At 39.2% G+C, this 27,284-nt stretch overlaps 1 protein-coding gene across 1 annotated transcript; it reads right to left on the bottom strand.

The window, feature by feature from the left end:
• Positions 1-2,077: 2,077 nt before the first annotated feature.
• Positions 2,078-25,765, bottom strand: LOC139716094 (ornithine decarboxylase-like). Its single transcript, XM_071627654.1, has 13 exons — positions 25,598-25,765; positions 21,140-21,273; positions 19,929-20,143; positions 18,377-18,473; positions 17,656-17,732; positions 13,257-13,429; positions 11,427-11,561; positions 10,466-10,631; positions 8,949-9,126; positions 7,139-7,272; positions 5,860-5,986; positions 4,710-4,797; positions 2,078-3,882 (listed from the first exon to the last, which is right to left on the bottom strand). The coding sequence occupies exons 3-13, from the start codon at positions 20,034-20,036 to the stop codon at positions 3,729-3,731; spliced, it is 1,437 nt and encodes a 478-aa protein (XP_071483755.1). The 5' UTR covers positions 20,037-20,143; positions 21,140-21,273; positions 25,598-25,765; the 3' UTR covers positions 2,078-3,728.
• Between the last annotated feature and the right edge of the window lie 1,519 nt (positions 25,766-27,284).

The following is a 27,284-nucleotide window of genomic DNA, read 5'->3' as shown; positions in this document are numbered from 1 at the left end:
ACCGTAGCGCATGGCGACATTTTCGCATGTTGTTAAATTCGCGATCCAACTGTGATTCGCGAACGCAAGCCCTCGTGAAAATAAGAGCTTATATTATAGTACAGCAAGTACTTCCAAATTGTTGATACTCTATGATATAATTATGTAACTTCATGTGTGATTTCCATGGTGGGAGAGTAGATGTGACTCTTTTCTCAGAGAGAAGGTCCCAAGTCGAGATCGATCGTCAAAACAAAAACAAAAAGGGTAAAACTTGCAAATTCAATAAATTTCCCAATTCAGTGACCGATGTTGTTGAAGCCTCCAGCATTCTGATACTACTTGGTCTCTGGACACGTAGAAAGATGCACGATAACTTCTATCATGTTGCACCTCTGCACAGGCTAACCAGTTTAGATCACAACTCATGGCAACCGACCATTACAGTGCATTTCCCTTATAACGTAGTCCTCGGCACCGTCGGTTTTCTTTCGTTATATTGAAATTGTAGCTATACCTGAATTTTAAAGTGCATAAAGATATAGAGATGATAATTTTAAGACCTGAATTTTTACTTCGTTTTAACGAGAATTTCGTTTTTGCCATGTTCATTATAACGAGAGTGCACTGTACTGTATTTACTAAGTGACTCAAATTTGTGGTGTTTGAGAATGTAACACCTCTAGCTGTACCATTGCTTCCAGGCTAATCAGTATACCCAAATCTTTCAATTGTTAAAAGGGGTTTGAATGAACAATGTATATATAAAATAACTGTTACCATGGCAACAAAGTAAAGAGATGTGAATTAGATTTGAATTTAATTTCATTTAATTTAATTTAATACTTGGGAGTTGATTGGTTTGCACCTAACTGCTACCATGGTAACTGCAACCACTGTGCACAGCACAGTGTAGTACAGTGATTTGTGTGACACGGCTCTGGGATTGCTGTTGATACTTTTGTACATACATTGTAAAACTTGAATAATTTTTATATTAAACAAATTCATTAACTGGCCTGTCAGCCATATACATGTATTTGTTTACTTTGTTCACGTACTGTGTCTCTACAAAATCTGCATAACCAACATGTACACAAACACACACAAACACATGCACACGCACGCACGTACACATGCACACACACACACACACACACACACACACACACACACACCTGTACCTCACATTGTGGACCTATGATCCCATCTCACTATCATAGTATTTTTACAGCTTCTTTCATCACTGACAATACTTGACATGTATACAAAAGCAATCGTACAAATGCTAGTGACATGAACCCCTTTATTTTACGCAATAATGATCAATTTTTGCAAATACACGTACCTCATACAATTCAACTTTAATGTCCCACAAGACCAATCAATAATATTGACAATAACCTGCCTTTGATTAAACAAATTCTGTATTTTCAGCTGATAAGCTCTTTTACCGACATCCATGCATATGACACTACATAATACTAATGTAAAATACATATGAGCATAATAAAGAAAGTCTTATCATCCATCTACAGATGCAGCAAAATCGACTTTTTGAATGTAAACTGCACATGTAATGAAATGTTCAATCAGCATTTGGCATATCTTTCAAAGGTTCAAATCTCATCTCCCGATCGCATTCTTTTTCACAAATTCTAGATTCGATGAAACACCTTTTAAAGGCTCTTCACAGATTTTGTTTTCCTTGCGTTCATTTTTTCCCCATCTACATTATATTCAAACTTATAAACTCATCAGAAAACCCTCATATACATACACCAAGCCTTAGTGAAGGACAATTTAACTTCAGTCTCTGCTCTTGAAGAAAAGAGAAATCCATGGAAAATAAAACCATTGGCACCTTTTATTTTTTAAGGCATGCAAACCAAAATTCAACCCTAGTGCAAACACCTAAAATATCCAGTTTTGATTGTTCCCACGGAGAACATCTCTTATAATCAAAACTCTATAAATTACGTAGTTCAGGTTCAAATGATATGTTTAGCCTCATTGCACACACAAGCATACATACACAGACATTCACACTTGGCACACAGAACATCAATAACCTAACCCCCCCCCCCCCCCCCCCCCCCCCGATGACATCCCTACCAAGTTAAGGTTACAAGTATCTCTCGAGTATTCCTCATTAGTAGATGGGGGGAAATGAATAAAAAATGAATCCTTACGGATTCTTTCTTTCTTGGGTAAACTCTCTACAGATTATTGAGTAAATTCTTCAACCACATAAATAATTGTTCTTTGTTAGGGAGCTTTTCTCCTTACTGCACTCCAATGATGCAGCCCTGTACCAGTTACTGAGTCATCTCATTATATCATACTTACTGTAGATTAATAGCAATATGCGTTACACACTAATACTGTACTATATACACACGACACAAGTTCATCAATTCTAATACAACTATGCCAGGGGTTGATGCAATAACAGTCCGATAGGTGCTGGTTCCAAAATGATATAGCGCGACAAAAATAATGATTGTGAAAGCTATGGTTAATACAATACTCAGTACAAACTATTCAATAATACTTTCATGCGTACCGCCTCGAAAATGTGCTAAATACCGAGAAGCAATAAACAGTAATACAGTGCTTCTCTACAAGCCAGCTGCCTCATAATCAATGTGTATACCATGCATTTATACAACTCTGTGGGACGACTCTGAATTGAAGACACAATTTTTTTTTTAGAACAAGGCTGTTTTCTTATGTTTTCCATAAGATGTAGGACACATTGTCTAAGCCAAGTGCTTTATTTTTCTTTTCGTACTGCTTTATAAAATGGTAATATGGATCGTAATCAAATGATTGGCCAAGAGCTTTCATGTGACGTCTGTTCTTTTGTCTGTTTTTTCATTTTTGCCTACAGACCCAACTTTATTCTTCAACAGGCATTGGTATACTACTGACTTGTACTAATGACTGCTCGTCTGCACTGCCTGTGTATTGCAAATTCATTGCAAATTCATTGCAACTGTTTGTGTGTGTGGCTCAGTTAGCTTGGAGATGGTGTTGGCCTGGAAATCTTCCAGAAATGGCTGCCACAAAATTTAAATGACATCATTCTATAAAACAGATAATACACATTTCTCTGTCGGGCATCAGTAAAATCAATCACCCTCCATCACTTTTGAACAGTCCAAACACACTTTGCTCTGCCCAGTGTATTTCTGGCTGTTCCAAAGTTACTGCCGGGTGGATAATATTCACTAACACCCTGTGTGATGTGCATTACTGGTATACTAAGATAAGAACCACAATATATGGGCCCTTTTACTTCCACCACTTGGCTCAAGGATTTTTTTTTTTAACAAGAGAGATACCAATATAGCAAAGGCACCTCAATCTACATCAACTCCAGAGCTCCTTCAAAGTTCCTACAAATGCATTTTATACACAGCATTATCACCAATCATTAGAGAAATTAATGCCAATATGTCACAGAGTCAGACAAAAGGAGTAATATACAACAAACACGTTTTTCAAAGAAACTACTGTTCTCTACATTACGAGCTGTCGAACAGTTCACGTCCAGTCTACTAAAACTGACGAGGTAACAAGAAGCAAATTTCCCCGTGGGCGGGATATCAATTCTTGGAGAACAAAGGAATAATCATGGTTCTATTTTCATGTGTATAGACAACAGGGTGGATGAAACTGAGAAGGCATTGGGCCACAATTGCTGGACTCGTTTGTTCCCTTTTGTGTCATTTTATCGGATCCTGTCAAATCTTCGCTGCGATGATGGGGCTGTCGTTCATGCCGTAGGGGCTCTTGAAGAGGGTGTCGTCCCCAGCCAGACAGGCAGCGTAGCCTTCGTCAGTCAGATGGCCACCACGCACAGACTTGCAGTCATCCAGCAGGTACTCAAGAATGGGCCTGGAATGGCAGCAAACAATGTTTTCAAAATAACTTGTCTCGAAAATTATCAAAAGGTGAAAAGCAACAGCTTCGGTAGACTATCTCTTGTGTGTGTGTGTGTGCTGTGACAACTTGGCAATCTACATCAACCATAAATGGGAGTGATAAAGGGACTTTAGTTCTTGGAGAACCAATGAGTGCATACGCATTCAATAAATGATGTCACAGAAATTGTCTCTGGTTACAAGACATCTTGGCTAAGCATCTTGGGTACGAATGCCCACCAGACTAAACCATGGTACGCCATAGTGTGTAAGTAAGGCAAGTATGTAGTCAAATTACTCTGGAGGGGACACAAGTATGTTCATGGATGCAATCACACCTTGTTTGCCCATTCCCTCATTTCTCTCAACACTACGGAAATGCCCCCTGTACTCGGAATGGTGTCTACAACACAAGCGAACAGTCGTCACCTTGTTGACAGCTGATAGATTACGCCTACAGGCAGCGCTTTGTCCCCTTACATCATCGGTTTAGACAAGGTTGAAGAAACAACTTTTTCAGTGCAAGCTGACAGCATTCGTGCAGAATGTTTGGGATGAAAGAGGGCAAGCAGTAGGCTCATAGATAAATGTTTGACACAGGAATCCCAAATAAAATAAAAGAGAGCGACCGAAAACCATTCATGAGAAGCTTGCTTGCACTCAAAAGGGTATGAAATTGGATACTGCTAGGGACTTCAGTCAGGATTTGCACACCCCCCCCCCCCCCCCAAAAAAAAAACTAACAACAACAGCATGTCATCCATACAGACATGGCACAAGGAGGATGAATCTTTGACTTACAGGTAAACGTTGGACATGACGTAGTAACCACGCGGTCTCTTGAAACCGTTGAACTCGGAGCTGGCACACAGAGTGTAGGCGCCCATGTCTGTTAAAAGGGGGGATGGGAAATTGCTGAATTGACCAAGCAGTTTACAGAAAAAAAAAATAGAAGAAGACATTGCTTGCAGCAGCATTCATCCTTCGGCATGGTCTTCCTCAATCATATCTTAACACGGCTTTCCACCCTATGTTCATATTGGCTTCGATAGACAAAGCAAATCAGAAAGAGTAGTCAAGATCTATTGAACAAGATGTAATAGATTTTTTGGTTTTGTAACATTTCACATTTTTCGAAGAAAAACCAATACTACTGCCAACAACATGTGCACAGAACAGTGATTAAGTCTCCCCTTGACCTACACCCCTATCTTTAACTAAATTAACTCGGGAAAATGAAAAGAAATAAAAAGACAGTCTTGTACTCTTGACATTAAATATTCATAGCATTGCAAGAACCCAGCAAAGGATGACTTTAGACAACAAAAGTGTTTTATTTGCTAATCTATTGACAAAAAATAAGGATATTTGTGCACAAAGCAACAGCAGTTGCAAACAAATGACATCCTCACATCTGCTAATTTGCATATCGTCGCTGGGGCGACAAGACCTCGTATCTACAAAATGTCAAATGTTCACGAGAGCAAAAAAACATGGCAGCCAAAGCACTGTATCCAATGGGATAGACATTTCTTTGACATGCTATGGTGGCTACATTTTTGGGGTAAGACATCTAGGATTTGGACAGGACATCACTTAACTGATTATCTGACCATTAACCCAGAAAAGTAATTTTCACCAAAATTGCAGATACAAGGTCTTGTCACCCCAGCAACGATATGTGGCTTGCAAAAAAATCATCCTAACTGGGTAAAAAACATGTGGAACAATAAAATTTCATAACACTCATTTTACTTCCAAGTTTGAAGAAAAAATAAAATTCCATTTGTATTTTTTTCACTACCATTTCAAGTCAACTTAAACATGGCCTTTAACTACAAAGGGAGGTGGACGGAGGAGGAGGAGGGGGGAGAGGAAGGGAAGAAGGAGGGAAAAGGGAGGAGGAGGAGGAGATAGAGTGAGAGGAGGAGACAAAGAGAGTGTGGCGTACCTCGGAAGACGAGCCACTCCCCGACGTCGAGCTCAGGCATGATGCAGTGCTCCATGATGCGATCCATTCCGTCGCAGGACGGACCCCAGATGCTGGTGGAAAACGTCTGTGTGTCTGCTGGGCGCTCCTGGAGGTCGGGACAGAAATACAACATCCTATTTATCGGTATGTCCTTTGCATTTGGAGGTCACAAACTCATGCTATCACATCTCACTACTGTAAAAGTGGTTTTTTTCACGTACAGAAACTTTCGCGGTTTCCATCGGTGCGGACTTTTTCGCGTGTGTTTAAATTTGCGTTCGGTAATGATAGCGTTGTACAAGCGACAAGTTCAAAACATTTTCATGTGATGTTAAATTCGCGGTTCAACCTCAAAGCGCGAAAAGCACGAAAATAAAACCACCGCGAAAGAAACCACTTTTACAGTATCATTTAGTAATTCATACGTTTTGTCCTAAAAACAGCTAAACAAAGGCAATACATTTGATAAGACAAAGTGCATATGATGAAACATTTACTCTTTTGAAAAAGACACCTCAGTTTTGGGAATATGCTGAATCCCCTGCTTTCTCATGGAGGTTCCTATTGTTCTTTTGTAATTACAGTGGAGTCAAATCACAACGATACATTGTATACCTGTTTTAATGAGGTAATGATACAGGTCCCATTCCTTTTATATTCTTTGATTTTTTTTTTTTTTTAATCCCTGATATAATGAGATTTCCAATAAAACAAGGAAATCCTGGAGGTTCCAAGCAGCATATTATAACAAGGTTCCAATGTATTATCAACTCCTTCAAGGAGGTTATGTTTTGCCGTGTTGGTTTGTTCATCCGTTTGTCTGTTTGCAACTGTTTGCAAAATAACTTGAAAAGCTGAAAATTAGATTTGGATGAAACTTTCAAGAAAGATTGATAATGACACAGGGAACAGATGATTAAATTTTGGTAGTGATACAAATCACTGTCTGGATCCAAGAATTTTTCTGATTTTTCTGATTTTTTTTTTAAAGATTCTTTATCATTGCCAAGTAGGGCCAACAACAAGGAATTCAAGTTGTGCGACTTTCAGGTGTGCATATGCACAATGAACGCGCACTCTCGGCACAGCAAGAAGCTAGAGTAGAGACACTAGAAAGAGTTCTTCATTAATGAGAAATCGGGCCAGTTTCGGTGTACATGTATATGGGTGGAAAAGAGCTGCTTGGCAGAGGTCTGCACTCTGTGAGTGCTTTTCTAGTTTTTGAATGGGAAGTAGAGTGTGAGAAAAGGAAGCTCACATTGAGAAGGACCGGCTCCACCGAGGCGTGGTCGAAGAGGAGGCAGTTGAAGGAGCCGTAGACGCCATCGTTGACATAATACATGAAGGCTGGCTCGTCCCTCTTGCTTGGGGCGACGCTGTTTGCCACGATGTCTATAGATAATAGAATCAATACGCTCTATCAATCGTCTGGTACAAACACACAGAGAATGGGTACACAGGGACAGCAAATGGGGTGACATCCCTGTTGCAATACAAATGGGTACAAGTCTAAAACCTCACTGTTCTCTCTCACTGATAGTGAGCAAATAATCAACGTTGGTGAAGGTGATGGGACAAACTATCGCTTCCGAGGCAGTCTGGATGTAGCTATCTTTCCGAAGCGCAGCTGAGGAAAGATGGCGTATACATTCAGATCGCCGAGGAAGTGATAGTTTGTCTCATTGCCTGAAACTAAAAGTTGATTATTTGCTTTATATTCCATATCTAGGGTCCTAGAAATTCCCATTTTATTCCACATCTGAAACCGTTTTAGCAGTCTTTAGGTATCCTTAGGGCTTAGGCTACGTGTGCGCGTAGATGACAAAACAATGAATTTGCTGCGCGCACTGCGCTGCACCGAAGTGAAGGTGCGTTGCACTGTGTACTATCAAGTGACCTAGGTCACATGATAGTCCACAGTGCAATGCGCTTTTATTTCGTGCATACTCATCTTGCATTATGACTGTGTGGACTGTGTGGAGATCAGCGAAACAAAAGGGACTATCAACATAGAGTGTAACGAACTTTTCTTCTCATGTGATGTGATGGGCAAAACTACGCTTCATCACGTGATCAGCTCTGGACCAATCCTATTGCAACATTCTTAGTATGTGGAATATAATCATAACTCGTAACACTCCTATCGTCTGATGAGAGTTCAGTATTATACTTCCCTCACTGTTTAATGGCACGTACAAGGCAAAGTCTTAGATGACAGCAAGGAAGAAGCAACTTGTAACAATAGCTCAGAGAAACCAGGTTTTCACTTTTTGACCACACACAACCACCGAGGCATTTCAGAGCGGCAAGTGAGTCATTCATCATAGCTACTGCATCTTCTATACAAACAAGCAACAAACGTCAAAGTTACTCAGTAATACCTTTGGCATTTTAGATACCCGAACTTCTTCCTGACTTTCAGACGCACTCTATCAAATTGCTTGTCGGATGGGTAAAATACTTTAGGAACAAATCAACCGACTGCTTCTAGAATTTTGTGAGCCAAGATTCGTGCGAGTAAAATGCATGTGAAAGTGCTTGTCCATATAAAGCATTGAATGCCAGTAGCAATTCGTGGAAGTTATCATGCCACGAAAAAAAAAAAAAAAAATGTTTCATGCTGTCAATGTTTCTAGTTTTACAACAAAATGATCCTGCATGTTCAAGTTTTAATGGAGTGGCCTGATACAAAAGCTTTCTGCAATTTACTGTATAAGCCACATATTTTGCGGGTCTAAATTTTCGCGAATCAAGAATTCCCGACGATTTCGCGAGTGGCTAAATTCGTGATCGTGGAGTCCTGTACTGAGCGAACAAGTGTACACGCGTACGTCACATTCACAGCGGGATCAGAGTCAATATCTTTGCGTGTCTTTAATTTCACGAACAGCACCTGACTTGCGAAATTTGGGAAAATAAAAACCTTGCAAAATATTCGGCGTATACAGTATTCATTTGCTTTAAAGTCCTGAGCTTGGACGACAGCACCACAGTGGTCCCACTAATGGAAATTTCTGATACGCTAGCCACAGTGTGAGCGAAACTATAAGGTAGAAATCTCAACTTACCATCGCTCTCAGCAACCTTGTAGGTTGGGATGTCCCTGGCCACCAGCCGCTTGGTGGTGACATTAACCATCACGGTGACGGCCGAGGCCACATAGAAGCGGCCCGGTTCGGCGATGATACGGACCCCGCATCCCACGGGGAAGCTCTCGTCGAGGGCCCTGTTGATGACTGATGCCATCTACATACATGCACGTAAGATAAACATGATTGCCATGAGCTCTCCCATCATTGGCTATTTTCTAGGTTGTAGACGCCCTCTGCCAAATTGATGCTAGATTCAACATTATCTATCCCAAATTGATGCTAGATTCAACATTATCTAAATCACTAACACCAGTTGACCACCACAAATAAACTATATCAATTATTTACTGTCATGAGCATCATTCAAAACCTGTAGAAAGCAACATCCAGAGTAACAATGGGGAAAAGATTCTCTCTGTATACCCCCTCCCCCACAGGAGTTCAGTACATGCCTCTGTCACTGTTTAATGTAATGTACAAGGCAATGTCTTCGATGAGAACAACAGCAACTTATAACAATAGCTCAGAAGAACCAGGTTTTCACTTTTTGACCACACACAACCACTGAGGCATTTCAGAGCGGCAAGTGAGTCATTCATCACAGCTATTGCAACTTTTGAACAAAGAATCAACAAACGCCAATGTTTATATCTTCATGCATTTTAGATATTTGAACTTCTTTTAATTTTTAGATGCAATCTAGCAACTGCTTGCCACATGGGTAATATGCCTTTAGGTACAAACTGACTAACTGCTTCCTTGAATAGTGATATTTCACACAGTTAACCTAGTACAGTTGAACCTCTCTTATCCGGCCTCCCTTTATCCGGATCTCTCTATTATACGGACGCAATCTCGCCGTGATTTTTTTTTTTTTTTTTTTAATATAATTTCGGGAGGAAAGGGGGATTCCCAACTCAATGTAACAATGGCGACCTACAGTCGACTTTGCCGAGCCGTGATGATCGAATTTTGAAGCGTAGTTTCGTCGACTCGTACTGTTTATTTTCAAGATCTACTTGATACATTTCTTAATAATTATTTAGGTAAATCATCCCAAGAATTTATAAAAGAAAATGATTTCATTCTTGCAAGCACAAACCTCTATTTTGGGGTCTTTTACTGAGTGTAACAATGAAAAGGTTGCAGTATACACATTACATGTGGTACTACAATGGGCTACATCAGTACATGTGTATGCACATATGTATATGTACACGTACATGTATAAAGCATTGAGTCTCCCGTATCCGGCCAAATCCCTTATCCGGATGAGCCCTGGTCCCGACTTGTCCGGATTCGAGAGGTTCAACTGTACATGAATTACTAGTTCCAACAAACAACAGGTTAACAAACTGATCTTGCTTGTTCAAGTCTTGATAGATTTGGCCTGTTACAGAAAACTTTTTTGCAATGCACACATTTCCTTATAAATAGATACAATTTATTCCACTGTATTTGAAAATATAAGTTAGTCTTCGCATCAGTCTTACCTCTTCGAATGTGATGGGTGCCGAGGCTTGCCCGGGGAATCCCCCTCCGATGTCCAGGAGGCTCATGTTGTAGCCAAGGTCGGCGGCGAAGTCAAAGATCTCGCGAGCATTGCGGATGGACTCCAGATAGGTCAGGGCATCACGGCATCCACTACCGACGTGGAAGCTACCAAGGATAATAAATGCCAAATCCAACACTTCAGTATCATCAATAAAAATGGTGAAATTTTGGTTTAAAACGAAATTTTGGTTTAAAACGATTTGCAATTAAGTAGATCTTTATAACTTTTTGATTTGGTACGAACACAAAACCCAGTCAAAGCTCAAACAAACTCGGGAAATTAGTCCTTTTTTTCACAGAAGGCATTTTGTGCAGCATACGCCATCAATCTAATTCATAACGATAGCTCAGAAAAACCAGGTTTTTACACTTGTCGACCACACATGCAAACGAGGCATTTCAGAGCGGCAAGTGAGTTAGTCATCATAGCTATCAGATGCACTGTGTAAATATCTTTTATGAACGTCAATCTTTACCACGGAACTTGTTCCAAGAAATGTTCTTAGTACTGTCAAAAGCTATTACACGATGTCTCTCCATCACGCACATTTGTGAAGAAACTTATGCATGCTTGACATGACCTGTTGTAATACCAGTTATAATAACTATTTGCTGTGATGAATGAGATTCCTCCTCTCCTAACCATGAAGACATGTGTGAGAGCACCAATTAGGTATAGAAATAAATAAGTGAAATGCAAATATGTTCTCTCAAAGAGAAAGAGTACCATTCATATTAAATAATCTGCATTTTTTTTTTCATCAAATTTCCTGACCTTAAAGGTAATAGCGCTCAAAAATATGATAGAATATGACATGGCAAATGAACGGCGATGAAGACAGACATTATAAGAAGATGGGCGTGATGACGGAAAATACTTCAGAGAGAGATGCCACTCACCTGACGCCGACGACGTTGAGCTCGAGATCCTGAGCGATGCGGAGGAGGGCGGGGGCATGGCGGGGATGACAGCCAAACTTGAGTCCCAGCTGGCACTGGGCTGTGGAGTCGTCGGTCAGAATGCGGAGCACAAGCCTACAGGGGGTCAAAAATGTAACATTAGAACATCCTTAAGTACACCTATCAATAGGGCGGGATGTGAATGAAGCCAGGTGGAATTCACATTGATACTAGCTCTATGGACAAGTGTAAATGCATGCTGCAGGCTTAATTCCATGAAGTGAATGACCCAAACTATTTTTGCGACGAAAAATCAGTCTAGACAGAATACAGTAAATATACAGACCTTGTAACTACAACAAGTCTGTTCGGATGCTGAGCAGGAGAGTATGCACTCGCATTCCAAGAGGAAAAAATAATTTCACAATCAGAGAAGCTTTAGAATGTGCTTGTCCAGACATTCAAACAGGCCTGCATTAAAATATTTCTATGATCATGCAGTCTACTACAAAATCATGGAGACTGTTGAATGCGCCTCCAAATATGGACTTGTAATGTCATAAAATCTTGACTGTTTAATACAGTAAGCTTTCATCACGGATTGAAGGGGGGAGAAGGATGCCAAAAATGGCATAGTTTCTTTTAGACACCCCTTTGGTTTTTGCACGTTGCATATCAACTGTCCTATGTGCCTTAGTCTTGCAAAGTAGTAGTATGATGCAAGTATAAAATGGGGATTCTTTGACCCCTGAGCACAAGGGCTACATAGTAATACTGAGTATTTGGTGAACGGCTTGATGTTAAACTGACAGATTCTTCTTGAAAAGGGCAGGGGTGATTTCTCAACTCATATCTCTACTAGCCTACCACTGCTTTTAAGTAAAAGATATGCACGACAACATTTCTATCACATGGTAGGAGAAGACTAGTCCTGTTGCTATCAAATCATGTGAAGGAAACAATAAAACTCATGCTACACCAATTATCCTCCCTATTTTTTTTTTCAGAGTAAGGAATTACTGTTATTTTCCAACAAATTGACAGGAAATTTGTGAAGAAGTGGCAGGATGCAGCTGTGCCATCACATGACTCACAGGAAATGTTGCACGCAGAACAAACAGCATAAATGCCGACATGATCACGCTGATTAGTCCATATAGTTTAAAACTATTCGCAACTGTTCCGTTATTCCACTACCTGGTTTGACATCATGATCACTAAGGCTTTGACTCTTATAGTTTTGACTGTTCTACGGCCTACTATGCCTTCTATACACCAACAGGAATCACAGACATTTCTCAGAACAAAAGTAACATGATTTGTCCTATCTGCCTTGAAATGAAAGAAAAAAATAAAGAAAAAAAAAACTTTAAGATATGGAGTACACTTAGTATGAAAAAAAAAATACTGTCTTTTTAATAAACATGCAGTTAAAATTTACATGTAGGTCCCCTTTCTTTTATAAACAAAGAAACTGACTACATACAGAATATCCTTACTTTTTAATTTCACAGGCTCAGAGGCTATTAGTCAGCATGGCAATAAGGATATCCCTTTTCTATAAAGGTCAAACACCATCCTCCAATCACAACTGAAATGCTGGTGGCATACCTGCCAACCCTGAAACCTAAGAAATATGGACAAATGAGGAGAATATCTTTCAAAATAGGGACATTCCTAAATTTCCAGCACATTAACACCCCCACATTTCCACAAAAAATACGGACACATGATTAAAAATTTTCTCTCTTTTACTGGGATGGAAATAGGGACAGTCCCAATTAATAAGGGACAGTTGGCAAGTACATGTATGTGGTGGTAGTGACTCACTTTGCTTCTGGGTAGATCTTCTTGATCTTGTGGAGCTCAGCCTCATTGTCAAAGGTCATGAGGGATACGCTGTTGGTGGCAGCGAACTTGAGATGCGACCGCTGCTTGCAGGGATTGGCAAAGATGATGCGGGACGGATCCACACCCATGTTAAGCATGAGCTGAATTTCATTCTGTCGATCAAAAAAATAGCAGCGAACAGATGTGGTAATTCATCTATGTGAAGCACAGGAACATGAAATCTTGTCATTCACAGCAGTATTTGTTGCCTTCAGCAATTAAAGACGTGTTTCATATTGCACAACTGAACATCACACAAAGTGGAAATGAAGAGGTAACGGATGTCCTATTGATTTGCATGAGCACCAGGGACACTGCCAATACTCTGCCATCAGGCACTTGAATGAAGTAAAGAATCAGACAAACAGTGGCATTGTAGATAAGAATTAAGATGATGGACTCCACATTACATTATTATCATTGTACAAAGCTGGAGTGTATGTGTCCCTTTTATTATCAGTAATTTCAAAAGAGTAACTATTTTGAGTGGATGTAATCTTTTTAACTATTTATCACTGCTGCATCAAAAGAAAAAAAAGACCACAATATGTACCAGCGATTATTGTTTGAGTAAAAGTTTAGTGAGGCAACACAAATAAGATGGATCAGTTTGTTGATCTCATCACAAGTACTGTGTAGACCCCTTAATGGGATATCGTACAGGAAGAAAAATAAACAATATTAATGCTCAAAGAGGAGATTAATTTCCCCTCGTGGAAACCAGCATATTTATTTATTTTTTGTAAACAATTTGCAGACTGCTAGCCGATAACATCCAGTCAAAGCATGTTTACACCACCTGAAGTGTTCATAGAAATAGTCATCCATAAAGTATGGCATCCTTCATTTCTGTCAAACTATCACCACCCAAAAAAAAAAAAAAAAAAAAATATGCACATGACACCAGCATTCATAAAGCTGGTAGAGTGTTAAGTTTGTTGTCATTGAATAATGACTGGCATGTGCCAATCATACAAAAATTGTACAAGTTGCTCACTTCACCACCCCGCCCGTACATGACATCTTTAATACCTGCAACATTTTCATGCCTTTCAATCAGGATGTTATTGTCTAGCTGTGCTTCTTTTTTTTTTTAAGTGAAAGTCATGATGGCACATAAATATTCACATCGGCCTTTAATAATTCTTCCTGCCTATTTGAGGCCAAATAAGAAATATCACATTAACTGCTCGTCACAAATTTCGAGGGATGACAATTTGATAGATCGAGACACCTACACTGTGGTAGTTATTCTTTTTCCTTCTTTTTTTTTTGAAGATTCTCAATACCAAACATGTTTCAAAACCTGCCAGTCATAGACTTTCACTGCCTACATAAAATCTCAATAGCACCGTACCAGCAGAACAGCACAGTATTGGCCAACAAAGTTTAATGAAAATCCTTTGTCATGAGGGGTTATCTTTCTGTGATGCATACTTACTGTAAAACAAGAAATATTTGCGTGCATTCTAATTTCGTGAGAGCCAAGATTCGCGAAATTCAAATGCACATGAAAGTTTATTGTCTACACTACTATGCATAAAATGCCAGAGGCACTTAGCCAAAATTTCATGCCGTGTCAAGGCTGTTGGCGCCATCCATTTCATGGAAATTTCATGCGGCCAAAATATGCTTTACAGTAATACAGACGGTCTATAACATCTGAGAACATGAAAGAAAGTTGCAAGTGTCCGACTCGTATGACTTTCATACACCAGTCTTCAATACAGATCTATCATGAAGATACACCGTATGGATGCACAATGTGAATGAAATATACGTAAAATGAGTAGAAACTGCCAGACGTTTAATAGTCACAAGGCGTTTTCACATCAGCCCGATGTTTTGAAATAGCGCGCTATTTTCTGACTTGGGAAATTAACCTGATCACGAAATAGCGCGCTATTTGATAATGTGAACACAAATTAGCAAACTAATTCTATCACTCTAGTCGAGAAAATTTCTCAAGTCCAACTCGGGAAATTTCTGAAATAGCGGGATAATTGGCGAACTAGCGCGCTATATGATAATGTGAAAGCGCCTCAAGAAATTAGCGCGATGCATCCCATCATGCCTAGCATGTGTGACTCGATCGATTGAGGCAAACTGCACACAAAGCATGAGAAATTTTTGAAAGTGCACACATTACTGATGCTGTTTGCACACGTTCAGCTGTCGACTTAGCTTGAAAAAATTTCAAGCTACTTCTCTTCAGGCTGATGTGAATAAGAAATGAAATAGTGCGCTAATTCGCAATCGCGAAAAATATCTCGAGCTTGGATTTTTATCGGGCTGATGTGAAAACGCCTATACAGTGGTTTATCGAATATAAGTAAAGCTTATGCAAGAGCAGGGGCTGAGGCGTATACAAGTATTCACCCTTCACACCAACCTATGCTCATTATCTCTTAATCTTCATTGTGTACTGTTGGCTATACCCACAGGTACATGTAGCATGACACAGCTGTTTTACGGATGCCATCCAGACCGGACGTCTGTAATAATTCGAGTAGCTCTTCAATTTTAATGGTACCCTGATTAAGTTGTAAACACCATGCACACCACAATGGCATTCATGATTTTCATTATAATATAACAAGGTGGTTCATTCTGATGACTGAACAGGAGATGTTATCAATTGCTTGTGTATCTGTGCAGTATGTAACACAAATCAGGTTAAAGGGATGGTACAGTATTGGTGGAGATGAAAACCGGGCTTTAACTTTTTTGCGAGATACCAAGAAAACACTTATGAAATAGTACAGAGCATACCATTTTAAGAGGAATTCAAAGTTTATTTGATAAAAATCGGGTTTGGAATAGCTGAAACATCCAAAAACAAAGTAAAACAAAACGATCGTAATAAAATGTGGGTCCCACACTTTATTAGGATCGCTCTGTTTTGGATATCTCGGCCATTTCAAAACCAATTTTCATCAAATAAACATTGAATCCCTCTTGGAATTACATGCTCTTTCATATTTCATGAGGTTTCTTACTATCTCACCAAAAAATGATAAAACCCGTAAGTTAAGTCCCAACCAAAACTATACGATCCCTTTAACAGCACTTTCATCTATGGACTTATAACTATGATATGATATAATATCTGAGCCCTTTGTTTTATACTAGCTGAGGGACTAGGCATTTAGGACTTCTACAATAAAATGAGAATTTATACGGGTAAGCGATAAATCGGACTACTCGCAACAGATATGTAAATTTAGCATATTTCTGATGAAGGAAAGGAAAGGTTATTGCATTTAAAAACAGTGCCCTCACTTTGCCCTGTGCTCCATCGAGCTGAAATCTCATTGTTGCCGTTCCCCTTTATGTTATGGACAGCCCATACCTGTTCTCATTTTTTACGACAAATTTTGCAGACTGTACAATATTTCCGTGGAGATACAGACGCTTCCCTCATGCCACAGTGTAAACTCCCCGTCTGCCACATTATTCAGAGACTGCATCACATTAGTTTCACAAGCATGTTTTGGGGAAACACTGTTTTTCAAAAACGTACATGCCACTTATTATAGATTTTTGTCATGCCAAACATGCAATGAGCAAAGTTGTAAAGAAAATCCCAAGTTTTGCTATAATGTAAATTCTACGAAAAAAAAAAAAAATTTCTGAAAAAAAACAAAAAACAGTTGCTTTATTATTGTAGAGAAATGACGTTTACACACAAAACAATGACAGAAACTTTGTAGTTACATGAAACCCAATATGGAACACCGCGTAATATTCTATCATCATACATTGCAAGCTAAATGTGAGAGGAACATAATCATGATATAATTTTTCATTGCACTAAGACATTTGGCGATTTATCGATTGGTTTGAGCGGGTTTCGGCGTTTGAACATTTGAGCAAACTATGCAAACTTGGCACGCCGTTGACCGAGTCAGGTGGGCAAAAATGGCACACAAGAGTTAATACACCCGTCATCAGTTCATCATGAGCAATGGGCTTTACTGACCTCTGAATCACACCCTTTTTAAAAACATGGATTAATCTGTTCAATAAAATAGTACACACTGCAGCCAAACAGAGATTCACATGTAAGCTCTGCAATGGCTTCTTCGAATTTGGTTGAAAAAAAAATACACATTCATTTGTACGCTCCAAAAGTGCACCTACAACGCTTTCACACATGAACATTTCTTTAACAGTTTAAATGAAGACCTATCCATTTTTGCAAATATCTCAGTTACAAGTCAAGTTCAATAGAAGGTCTGCAGTGAACTTTATCCACACATGCTCAGAGTGTAACTGTGATGAAGTGGCCTATTACATTCTCTTGGCACCATATGGGACAATCATACAATCATCTTACTTTGCTTGCGCAGTCAAAGCCCATGTTCATTGCTGTCATCAGCTTCAGCACGCGTGGATCGGGGTTACACTTCACAGCTAGGAGTCAAGAACGTGAAAATGGTTTGCACACAACTTCCAATATCATGAGGGACATGTACAATGCATAGCTTGGTTTGTTTTGTTCTGAGTTTCTTTCAAATTAAATCTCTACTGCCATTCTGTTTAACTGTGCAAAGTTTCACGTTAAAATGGCAGAAAACAATTCATCTGGAAATGCTTCAGTGGTCGTCATGCTTTGAGCAGGAGTCTGAAAGGAATGTTATTTGTCTATCTTCATGTTGTTAGGGGAAGGACCCCACAGACAAATGACAGAGAAGAAAAAAAAAAGAGAATGAAAGACAATGCTGATTATAGAATCTAATTATACAAACCAAATCTCCACTTTGGATTCAAACATGCAGTTTGCGTATCATCATGTATATTTTTCCAGTACGTTTATCAAGACAGGTTCTACATTTAAATGAGGTTGATAGCTTTCACCAATCAAAACTGAGAGACTACGCAGAGCAATACATACATCTTACATACATACATCTTACTGGGCAAGAATGATTTCTGGATCAGGGGAGATTTTATGTTTTCCTTTCAGCACACAAAGGAATGATATTTAAGTTTTCAGGCAAAGCCCCTGCAGTTCTGTAGGGGCTTGGCACTGCTCTGCTAAAGGTATCGAGGCCTACCGTAGTGGGGCTCCACGCGGGGCAGGTTCAGCAACCACTTCCTGTGCTTCTCGAAGACATCCCCAAGATCACAGATGTAGAAAGCATCATCAGGGTCCTACATGAAAAGCGGGAGGGGGAGGGCAAATAACGTAAAACAAGGAATGTTCGCATGCATTTTAATTTCGCAAATTTTGCGAGCCAAGATTCACAAAATTAAAATGCACTCACAAGTTCTTGTCTATACTCTAAGTATTGAATGCTGGAGGAAACTTGCGAAAAATTCATGCCGCAAAAAAGGCTGTCAGCTCCAATTCGCAAATATTTCATGCCGCGAAAATATCATCTTGTACAGTAAACCTTCATATCAAGATCATTGATATACAGCAAAACTTGTTGGAAGTATATATGAAAAGTTAATGATTTATTCCATTAACAGTTCTATCAAACAGCAAGTTATGTGCACAGCTGTATCTATTAATTGCCATGACAGGGAACCAACACAAATAACAGGTTTAGTGGAAGCAAATAAAACAGGCCATAACAGAGGTTAGAATGTCAGTGAAAAAAACCTCACATCAGCTTATCATTATTCCAAGTTATTTGTCACCAATTTTGCTTTGCACTTTGTATTGACACCTTCGGGAATATTTTGACAGCAAAGTGTTGGTAGATATAATCAAATTCTAAAAGATATTGATTTTCCTTCATCACATAACCATATGATCCCTACAGAGTTAGTGTGCCTCTCTATTTACACGGCTAAAAAGACACATACCAGTTGCACTTTTTATAGCTATACAAGTGTAAATTCACAGGCTGAAAATAATATGATTGCTACAATCAATCATTTCATGAAAGTGCGATAAGAATAAAATGGTGTCAGCAGATGGCATCCATATGATACTGTACACACCATATATTTTGCAGGGTTTTTATTTTAGCAAATTTTGCACGGTTTTTATTTTAGCAAATTTTGCAATGGGTACTATTAGCAAATTTCACAACACGCAAATACATGTATATGTTTTTAAAACTGACTGTGATCCAGACATGAATGTGATGTGCATACTGTACGTGCTGGTACGCAGTACACACTACATGAACAAGGTGCATGATACTATTAACACAATTTGGTCAGCCTTTATCTTGGTGCCCAAACTCACATTCTTCCTAAAAATCAGAGAATGCTACTAATTTCTTTGTCCATTGCTCTACTCAACTATTGCAAATCTAACCACTCGAAAATTGTAGGGATGTACCGATTCACAAAAATTAGAAGTGCGTGGCGTATACAGTACCGTACTGTAAAAGTGGAAATGTTCGTGGTGTTGAAATTTTTGCGCATTTTGCGCAACCAGAAACTAGCACGAAAATGAAAGCACGTGAATATTTTTGCTTGCCATATGTTTCTGTACTTGGTGTCTTGATTCAGTGGCATTAAAAACATGCGAAACTCTTCTTACTTGGCCAAGCGGGAAAATTTAGTGGCGCGAAAATATCCACTTTTAGAGTAGTTGGGTTGTTGAAACAGCGGATGATGGTTTAGGGAAGGGAAGGGGGTATGGCTCACCTCGCGAAGAGTGGGATCCTCGATCTTCCCATTGATAATGTCACTCATAGTTGTCTGCTTGCTATCAAACAGCTCTACCTTGAAGTTTTCGGTAATGAATTCTTCCATGATTATTCCTTGAGCAGTTTCTTTGAAAAAGTTTGTTGAGCAAAAAGAGGCAGCTGGCTTCTTGTCCAAATGTGAGGATAAATCAGTGCTAAGAGATACGAAGAAGGCTGCAGAAACAAGATACAAGAAAAGATGATACAGCTTTGAAAAACTGCTGAAGTACTGAATATTTACAAGTACATGTACAAAGGCAAAAAAAAAATCAGCAGACATTTCTTCTTTTCTTTAAAGAGGAAATCCATCCCAAAAAAATAAATAAACTTCAAAAGAAAGAGAAAAACATTCCTTACAGAATGATACAAAACTGGTCAACAAATGTTCTACACAAAAAAAAAAAAAGTGAAATTTCAAAATGTCATATTCTTTATACATTGTATCTTATCCAAGTTTTGCCAGGGTATCATTCTGTGGGGAGTGTTTTTCTCTTTCTTTTGAAGTTAATCTATTCTTGCGGTGGATTTCCTCTTTTAGACACACACAAATATATCGAAAAAAAAAAAGTCTGACATTACTACCTTCAAATGGTACTTCGATAAGGGGATGAAGAATATAAAACTACTCGTTATGTCACTTTTACACAAATATGATCATCACAAGGACTTTTCTGTTCACTATCCTGTTAAGGCAAACTGTACCACATGCCATCAACAAGCACATGAAGAATAATGTTTGGAGTTTAAACTGAGAAGCAATGCCTTTGGCTCTCATCAAAGCACAAAAAGAGACAGAGACATACAAAAAAAAAAGAAAAGGAAAAAATCTACTTCCAGATCAACTTCACCATGTAACATAAGATATATAACGACTTTCTTGAATTTCTAAACCTCCTGGGCATGAAATTGAATATAGATAACAGCAATCCAGTTGTGTATGAGTAACAATTTAAATATCAAGTTTATGAATGGAATGCACTTAAAGACAGACACTTTGCTGTAAATGGACAATGCAAACATGACTAGAAGTTAAGCTTTCTTCTTTCCTTTTCATTTCTTTCCTTTCAGCAGTTAATTCAGCCTGCTTTCTTGTTGCCCAATTGAAACATAATACTGAGATATCCCATGAGGTTGACCAACTACCAGCAAATAGGAACAAAATGACCTTACACTGCAAACTGGAACCAGACCAAACCCAGCAAATATCAGCTGGGCTCCCACTCGGGCTCGAAGTTGACGTCTAGCTGGTCGCGGTAAAGGGCTCCCCCAGGCTCAGTGGTCCAGTACTTGTTGCAGTGTCCTCCCTGAAAAGAGAGATACGAATAAGTTGCAAATTTAATCATTCAACACTTTTATTGACAGCATACTGCAGACTTAATAAACAGGCTTGTTGACTTTAGATGCTTTTCCTACCAGCAGATTGGGTGGGCAGGTTGGATGACATCTATCTTGCAAATTTGCCACAGAAGTGCAGGTACTTTACTGGCAACTTACATGTACAGTCAGCATCAATTAATTTGACTTATACTGCAGTATTCTCTATATAACACAAAATTATGTACACCGCATCACACCCGGTGAATATGAACAGAAATGATTATGGGTGCACAGATCGAACTTGCAGGTACTCTTCATATTCTAAATGTTATCTTCCAATACTTTACATAGCTTGGGGCATCGGTTAAACATCATTAAACTGAAAGAATTAAAAGTAGAGAAAAGTTACCAACTTAACAGATGAGCCAGGATGTACAATGTACACATTTGTATGCAAAGGATGAACAGAAATTCCCAGACTGAATAAAGATTACTGCCATAAAAAAGTTTACAGTGCAATTTCATGTCATGTTCAAATGGCTTGGATGAATTAAATTAAACAATTAAGCACAAAAAAATTAACAAGAGACCCGCGGGTCTAGCGCTCACCTGAGTATCGCAAGTTCACCTTTCACGCAATCACTAATCTAAATTATTCACAGCTCTACCAAAATTTGACCAGGCATTCTCAAGTAGAAGATGAAAATGTACAATAAGGGCCCAAATTTTAACAGATTCCTTAATTTGGGGGGATTGGAGCCCCCTGGGGCCCTCTGGGTGGGGCATGGTGCTCATTTTGATAAATTGAGATCCTGACCCCCTCGGGATGCTACCTGCCAAGTTTGATGAAAATCCATCACGAGGTGTTCAGGAAGAGAAGATGAAAATGTACAATTCAGGCCCCCACTTGGACCTTCCCAACCACCCCCCCCCCCCTACCCCTGCCCCCAAGAGGGGCACCCCTGGATCTCCTATGAACAAACTTGAAACTACAGTCATTAATGTACTCACTCGTAGTATTATCTTAGCTCTATAACTTCTGATTCTAGAGAAGATTTTTAAAGATTCCTTCATTTTGGGGGTGTGGGCCCCCCTGGGGCCCCCTGGGTGGGGCATGGTGCCCATTTTAACAAATTGAGATCCTAACCCCTTAGGGATGCTACCTGCCAAGTTTGGTGAAAATGGGTCATGGGGTTCTCAAGAAGAAGATAAAAATGTACAATTTAGGCCCCATTAGGACCCCTCCTCACCCCCCTCCCCTGGGTCCCAGGGGGGGGGGGGGGCACCCCTGATTCTGCCATGAACAAACTCGAAACTACAGTCATTAATGTACTCACTCATAGTATTAACTTAGCTCTATCACTTCTGGTTCTAGAGAAGAAGATTTTTACAGATTCCATAATTTTGGGAGGTTTGGGCCCCATGGGGGCCCCCTGGGTGGGGCATGGTGCCCATTTTAACAAATTGAGTTCCTAACCCCCTACAGATGCTACCTGCCAAGTTTGGTGAAAATGGGTCATGGGGTTCTTAAGAGGAAGATGAAAATGTACAATTTAGGCCCCATTAGAACCCCTCCCCACCCCCCTCCCCTGCGTCCCAAGGGGGGCACCCCTGATTCTGCCATGAACAAACTTGAAACTACAGTCATCAATGTACTAACCCATAGTATTGACTTAGCTCTATCACTTCTGGTTCTAGAGAAGAAGATTTTTACAGATTCCTTAATTTTGGGGGGTTTGGGCCCCATGGGGGCCCCCTGGGTGGGGCATGGTGCCCATTTTAACAAATTGAGATCCTAACCCCTTAGGGATGCTACCTGCCAAGTTTGGTGAAAATGGGTCATGGGGTTCTCAAGAAGAAGATAAAAATGTACAATTTAGGCCCCATTAGGACCCCTCCCCACCCCCCTCCCCTGGGTCCCAAGGGGGGCACCCCTGATTCTGCCATGAACAAACTTGAAACTACAGTCATCAATGTACTAACCCATAGTATTAACTTAGCTCTATCACTTCTGGTTCTAGAGAAGAAGATTTTTACAGATTCCTTAATTTTGGGGGGTTTGGGCCCCCTGGGGGCCCCCTGGGTGGGGCATGGTGCCCATTTTAACAAATTGAGTTCCTAACCCCCTAGGGATGCTACCTGCCAAGTTTGATGAAAATCGGTCTTGGGGTTTTCAAGAAGAAGATGAAAATGTAAAAAGTTTACGCACGACGCACGACGGACGACGGACGACGGACGACGGACGACGGACGACGCACGACGCACGACGCACGACGGACGCCGGACAAAGGGCGATCGCAATAGCTCACTTGAGCCTTTGGCTCAGGTGAGCTAAAAAAACTGTCTTTCTTCTTTTGTAAGACAGAGGTTGATATGCAATAGCCTCACAGGACTGCCAGTGACTGTACATTGTACACTGTGCATATGAATTTCAACTTCATTTCTTAGTTTAGGTACTATAGAATTAAAAAGGTAAAAAATGATAAGTTTTGTTTTTTTTTTTATTCAAAATGATTGATGTATAAAAGGGGAAAAAACAACATTACAAATGATGACCTTCAGGGGAAAATGTTCTTAAAGGTGACCGCCAGATGATTTTCAGATTTTTATATATTTGCACAACTATAAATTAGTTATACATTGTACTGAGGACAGTTTCAGAATTTGTGATGACTGGGATGAAGAATAAGAATATTTTCAAAATTTAGAACAAACTGCAATGAACAAGGATGATGACATGGCAGAGTCACCAAAAGAATGCATGAGTTGGGGCTCAAGGAAGCAGAACAAAAGAAGAAGGCATGCATAGATTATACACAGGTGAACTCGCAAGCAAGCGGTATTGTAATGGAATTACACTGCTACATTTCTGAAATATGTGAACCTCCTATGTCATCATTCTTGTTCAGTGTAATTTGTTTAAGGTTTTTCAAAGTATTGTTTCTCTGCTCAAGAACCACAATAAATTCCACAAATCTATACATGGAGTTGTCGATTTCTGAATATGTACTACATGATGTGAAATTATGAAAATCGTCTGGAATGTCCCTTTAAAGGAGACCTCCAGATGATTAACAGATTTTTACATTTGAACAACTATAAATCAGTTATACTGATGACAGAGTTTCAGAATTTGTGGTAATTGAGATGAAGAATAAGAACATTTTCAAAATTTAGAACAAATTGCAATGGACAAGGATGATGACATGGCAGAATCACCATAAGAATGCACGAGTTGGGGCTCAAGGAAGCAGAACAAAAGAAGGCATGCATAATTTTATACACAGGTGAACTCACAAGCAAGCGGTATTATAAAATACAATGGAATTACACTGCTACATTTCTGAAATATGTGAACCTCCCATTGTATGTCATCATCCTTGTTCAGTGTAATTTGTTTAAGGTTTTTCAAAGTATTGTTTCTCTGCTCAAGAACCACAATAAATTCCACAAATCTATGGAGTTGTCGATTTATGGTCTACATAATGTGCAATTATGAAACTCGTCTGGAATGTCCATTTAATTTGCGCACGCTTTTGGAAAAGTTGCGGCGATTCTGCATTTTTTACAGCAAAATTTGGGATTTTGGATGGATTTTTGGAGGTGACCAAGGCCAACAGACTTTCCTATTGTGAACGACAGTGCCAGTTCCAGTGGCAGTATGTGAATGTGATTTGCGTGTGTTGTGACAATATACTAATAGAAATATTTTGGTCATGGTGGAGACGGTCGACGGTACAACACAACCGCTCGATCCCAAGTCAAGGGGGCCCGGCCCGGGGGACCATCGTGAAGTGATCGAGACATCACTTCCAAGTTCCAGATCCAGCCTATTAACTATGCATGCCAGCACTACAGCAGAGTTTCAGACGACACTAAATTCTGTTCATTTCCAGCTAACTATACACACAGCACAGTCGCTGTAGGTACGTCGCGACATACGTAGTATGATTATGTACAGCGACTGGGCTGTGTATAGTTAATTTCCAGCATAATATTGTCAACTGTGAAGATACTTGACATTATCATTGAGTGGAGATCATACTGACGCCAATAGTCATAGTGATATCTATTGTCCACATCTACAAAGTCTGATGAAATTTGGAAATCGAGATACTGCAATGCGATGCTTGGTGATCGCAACATCGTCATGTATCTTTACACGCACACTGTACTACACACTGAGAAATGAACGCATGACATGGTGTACTGCGCTACGTTCAATACATTCCGGCCACGCCGGTTTCATGAATTCAAAATGCATGCCATACTTCTATATCAAAAACCCTTATTCTCGATTAAAATTCTTACCTGGACTGATGGTTCAGTCAAAAGAAAACGGGAACTCTTAAACGACGGAATTTTGGCGACTTAAAGGGACCACTCGAGACGAAAAATTACGGACATTTGGGCTTGATTACCAAGCCAGTAGCTCGTTTGCAACAGGTAACGAACGTCGTTGTGCAGTCTATGTACTGTATTCGTGTGTTGTGTGTGTAGATGTACAGTATACTGTATGCGTTTTTCCGTTCCCACTGATCCCAGGAGCAGTCTAGTCTGCGGGCGGCGGCGCGGGTTTACGGAGAACACACATAAGAACACACATAACCTGTGTATGCACGTGTGGGTTGCGTGCCAATAACTTGAGCACCTTTTCGATTGTAGTTCCGTGTAGATAGTATCGGTCCGAGATACTCGTATGCAACAGTATCGTATCGCACTAGTTTTTGGCTGGAGCCTTGACTTGGCGTTTGAATTCACTTTATACTTTCCACCTTTGTTCAGGTTTTTTTTTTTAACTCAAAAGAAGAAAATGATCGGTAAAACAGACATAAACACACTGAAATAGCGAACAACTACATCCATCGGTAGGTAATATAGAATGATCATATTCATTTATAACTACAATGATATACAAGAACGAGTATAACCAAAAATGAAAAAGGTGTTAAAAATTAATATATAGAGCTATGCTTGCAATTATTGTTATTCAAAAAAAAATGTATGTGACGTAATACTTAGATACATGTGTGTGTTTATATACTTAGGGCCTATATATGACTACCTGTTCGTATTCTATGACCGCTTGTATTTTATGTTGAATTGCCAAATAAATGGTAAGTATTGATAATAATAATGATAATAATAATGATAATAATAATTATTATGGAAATGTATGTTTAAATTAATTGAAGTAATTAATATATATTAAAGTTATATATATACATGTATATAGACCTATATTAAAGTTAAATATATACAACTTTAAGCTTTTTTTTCTAAATAGTAGGACTTTTAAAAAGTGGCATACCATTTCAACTAAAACCTTATACAGTTCTGAAAACGATCTATAATGCACTTATTGCTCCATCTGTCTTAGAATAGCGCAGGTGTTTTTGTTTGGCGATGTTCTATACGAATAAAATATAATAGACTGACTTTTGAATTACAACACGTTCAATAAGAATTATCAACGGCTTAACTTAACTCACACAACTTCACCAATTTTTCATATCAACTCTGTACGACAGATAGGTATAGACCGGCCCTATATAATCTCATATTTATTTCTTTGTCATGGCATGCACAGTACAAAGCTTTTGCCCAATTCTCTTCTTAATCAATTCACTTGGAATTGCCATGTTCATGCTTACCGTACCAGAAATGCTGATTATTTCCACAGGCCTAACATAAAGTAAGAACATCATCAAAAACCTCTTCTTAAATAGTTTTCCTTCAATCAAGACACTTATCATGGAATTCATTACCAGACGATATTCGCATATACCTATTTCATTATAAGATCGAAAATTTACGAAGAATGTTATCCAAAACTACTTATATATTTTTCATAACTTCTTCAACAAGATCGACTCGCACTGTATTATACCTATATACATCATACATTGTTTAACAAGTTACAACTGCTGATCATAATCCACTTTGTTTTTGTTTTTTGTACTGTTTCTGTATGTAATGTATATGCATGTATAGTTTA

This window comes from Diadema antillarum, unplaced genomic scaffold, assembly GCF_040938485.1.
Source record: "Diadema antillarum isolate AM-2024a unplaced genomic scaffold, OU_Dant_1.0 scf00000006, whole genome shotgun sequence".
NCBI lineage: Eukaryota > Metazoa > Echinodermata > Echinoidea > Diadematoida > Diadematidae > Diadema > Diadema antillarum.
The sequence above is the reverse complement of the archived record's forward strand: the minus strand, read 5'-3'. Positions and strand labels throughout refer to the sequence as shown.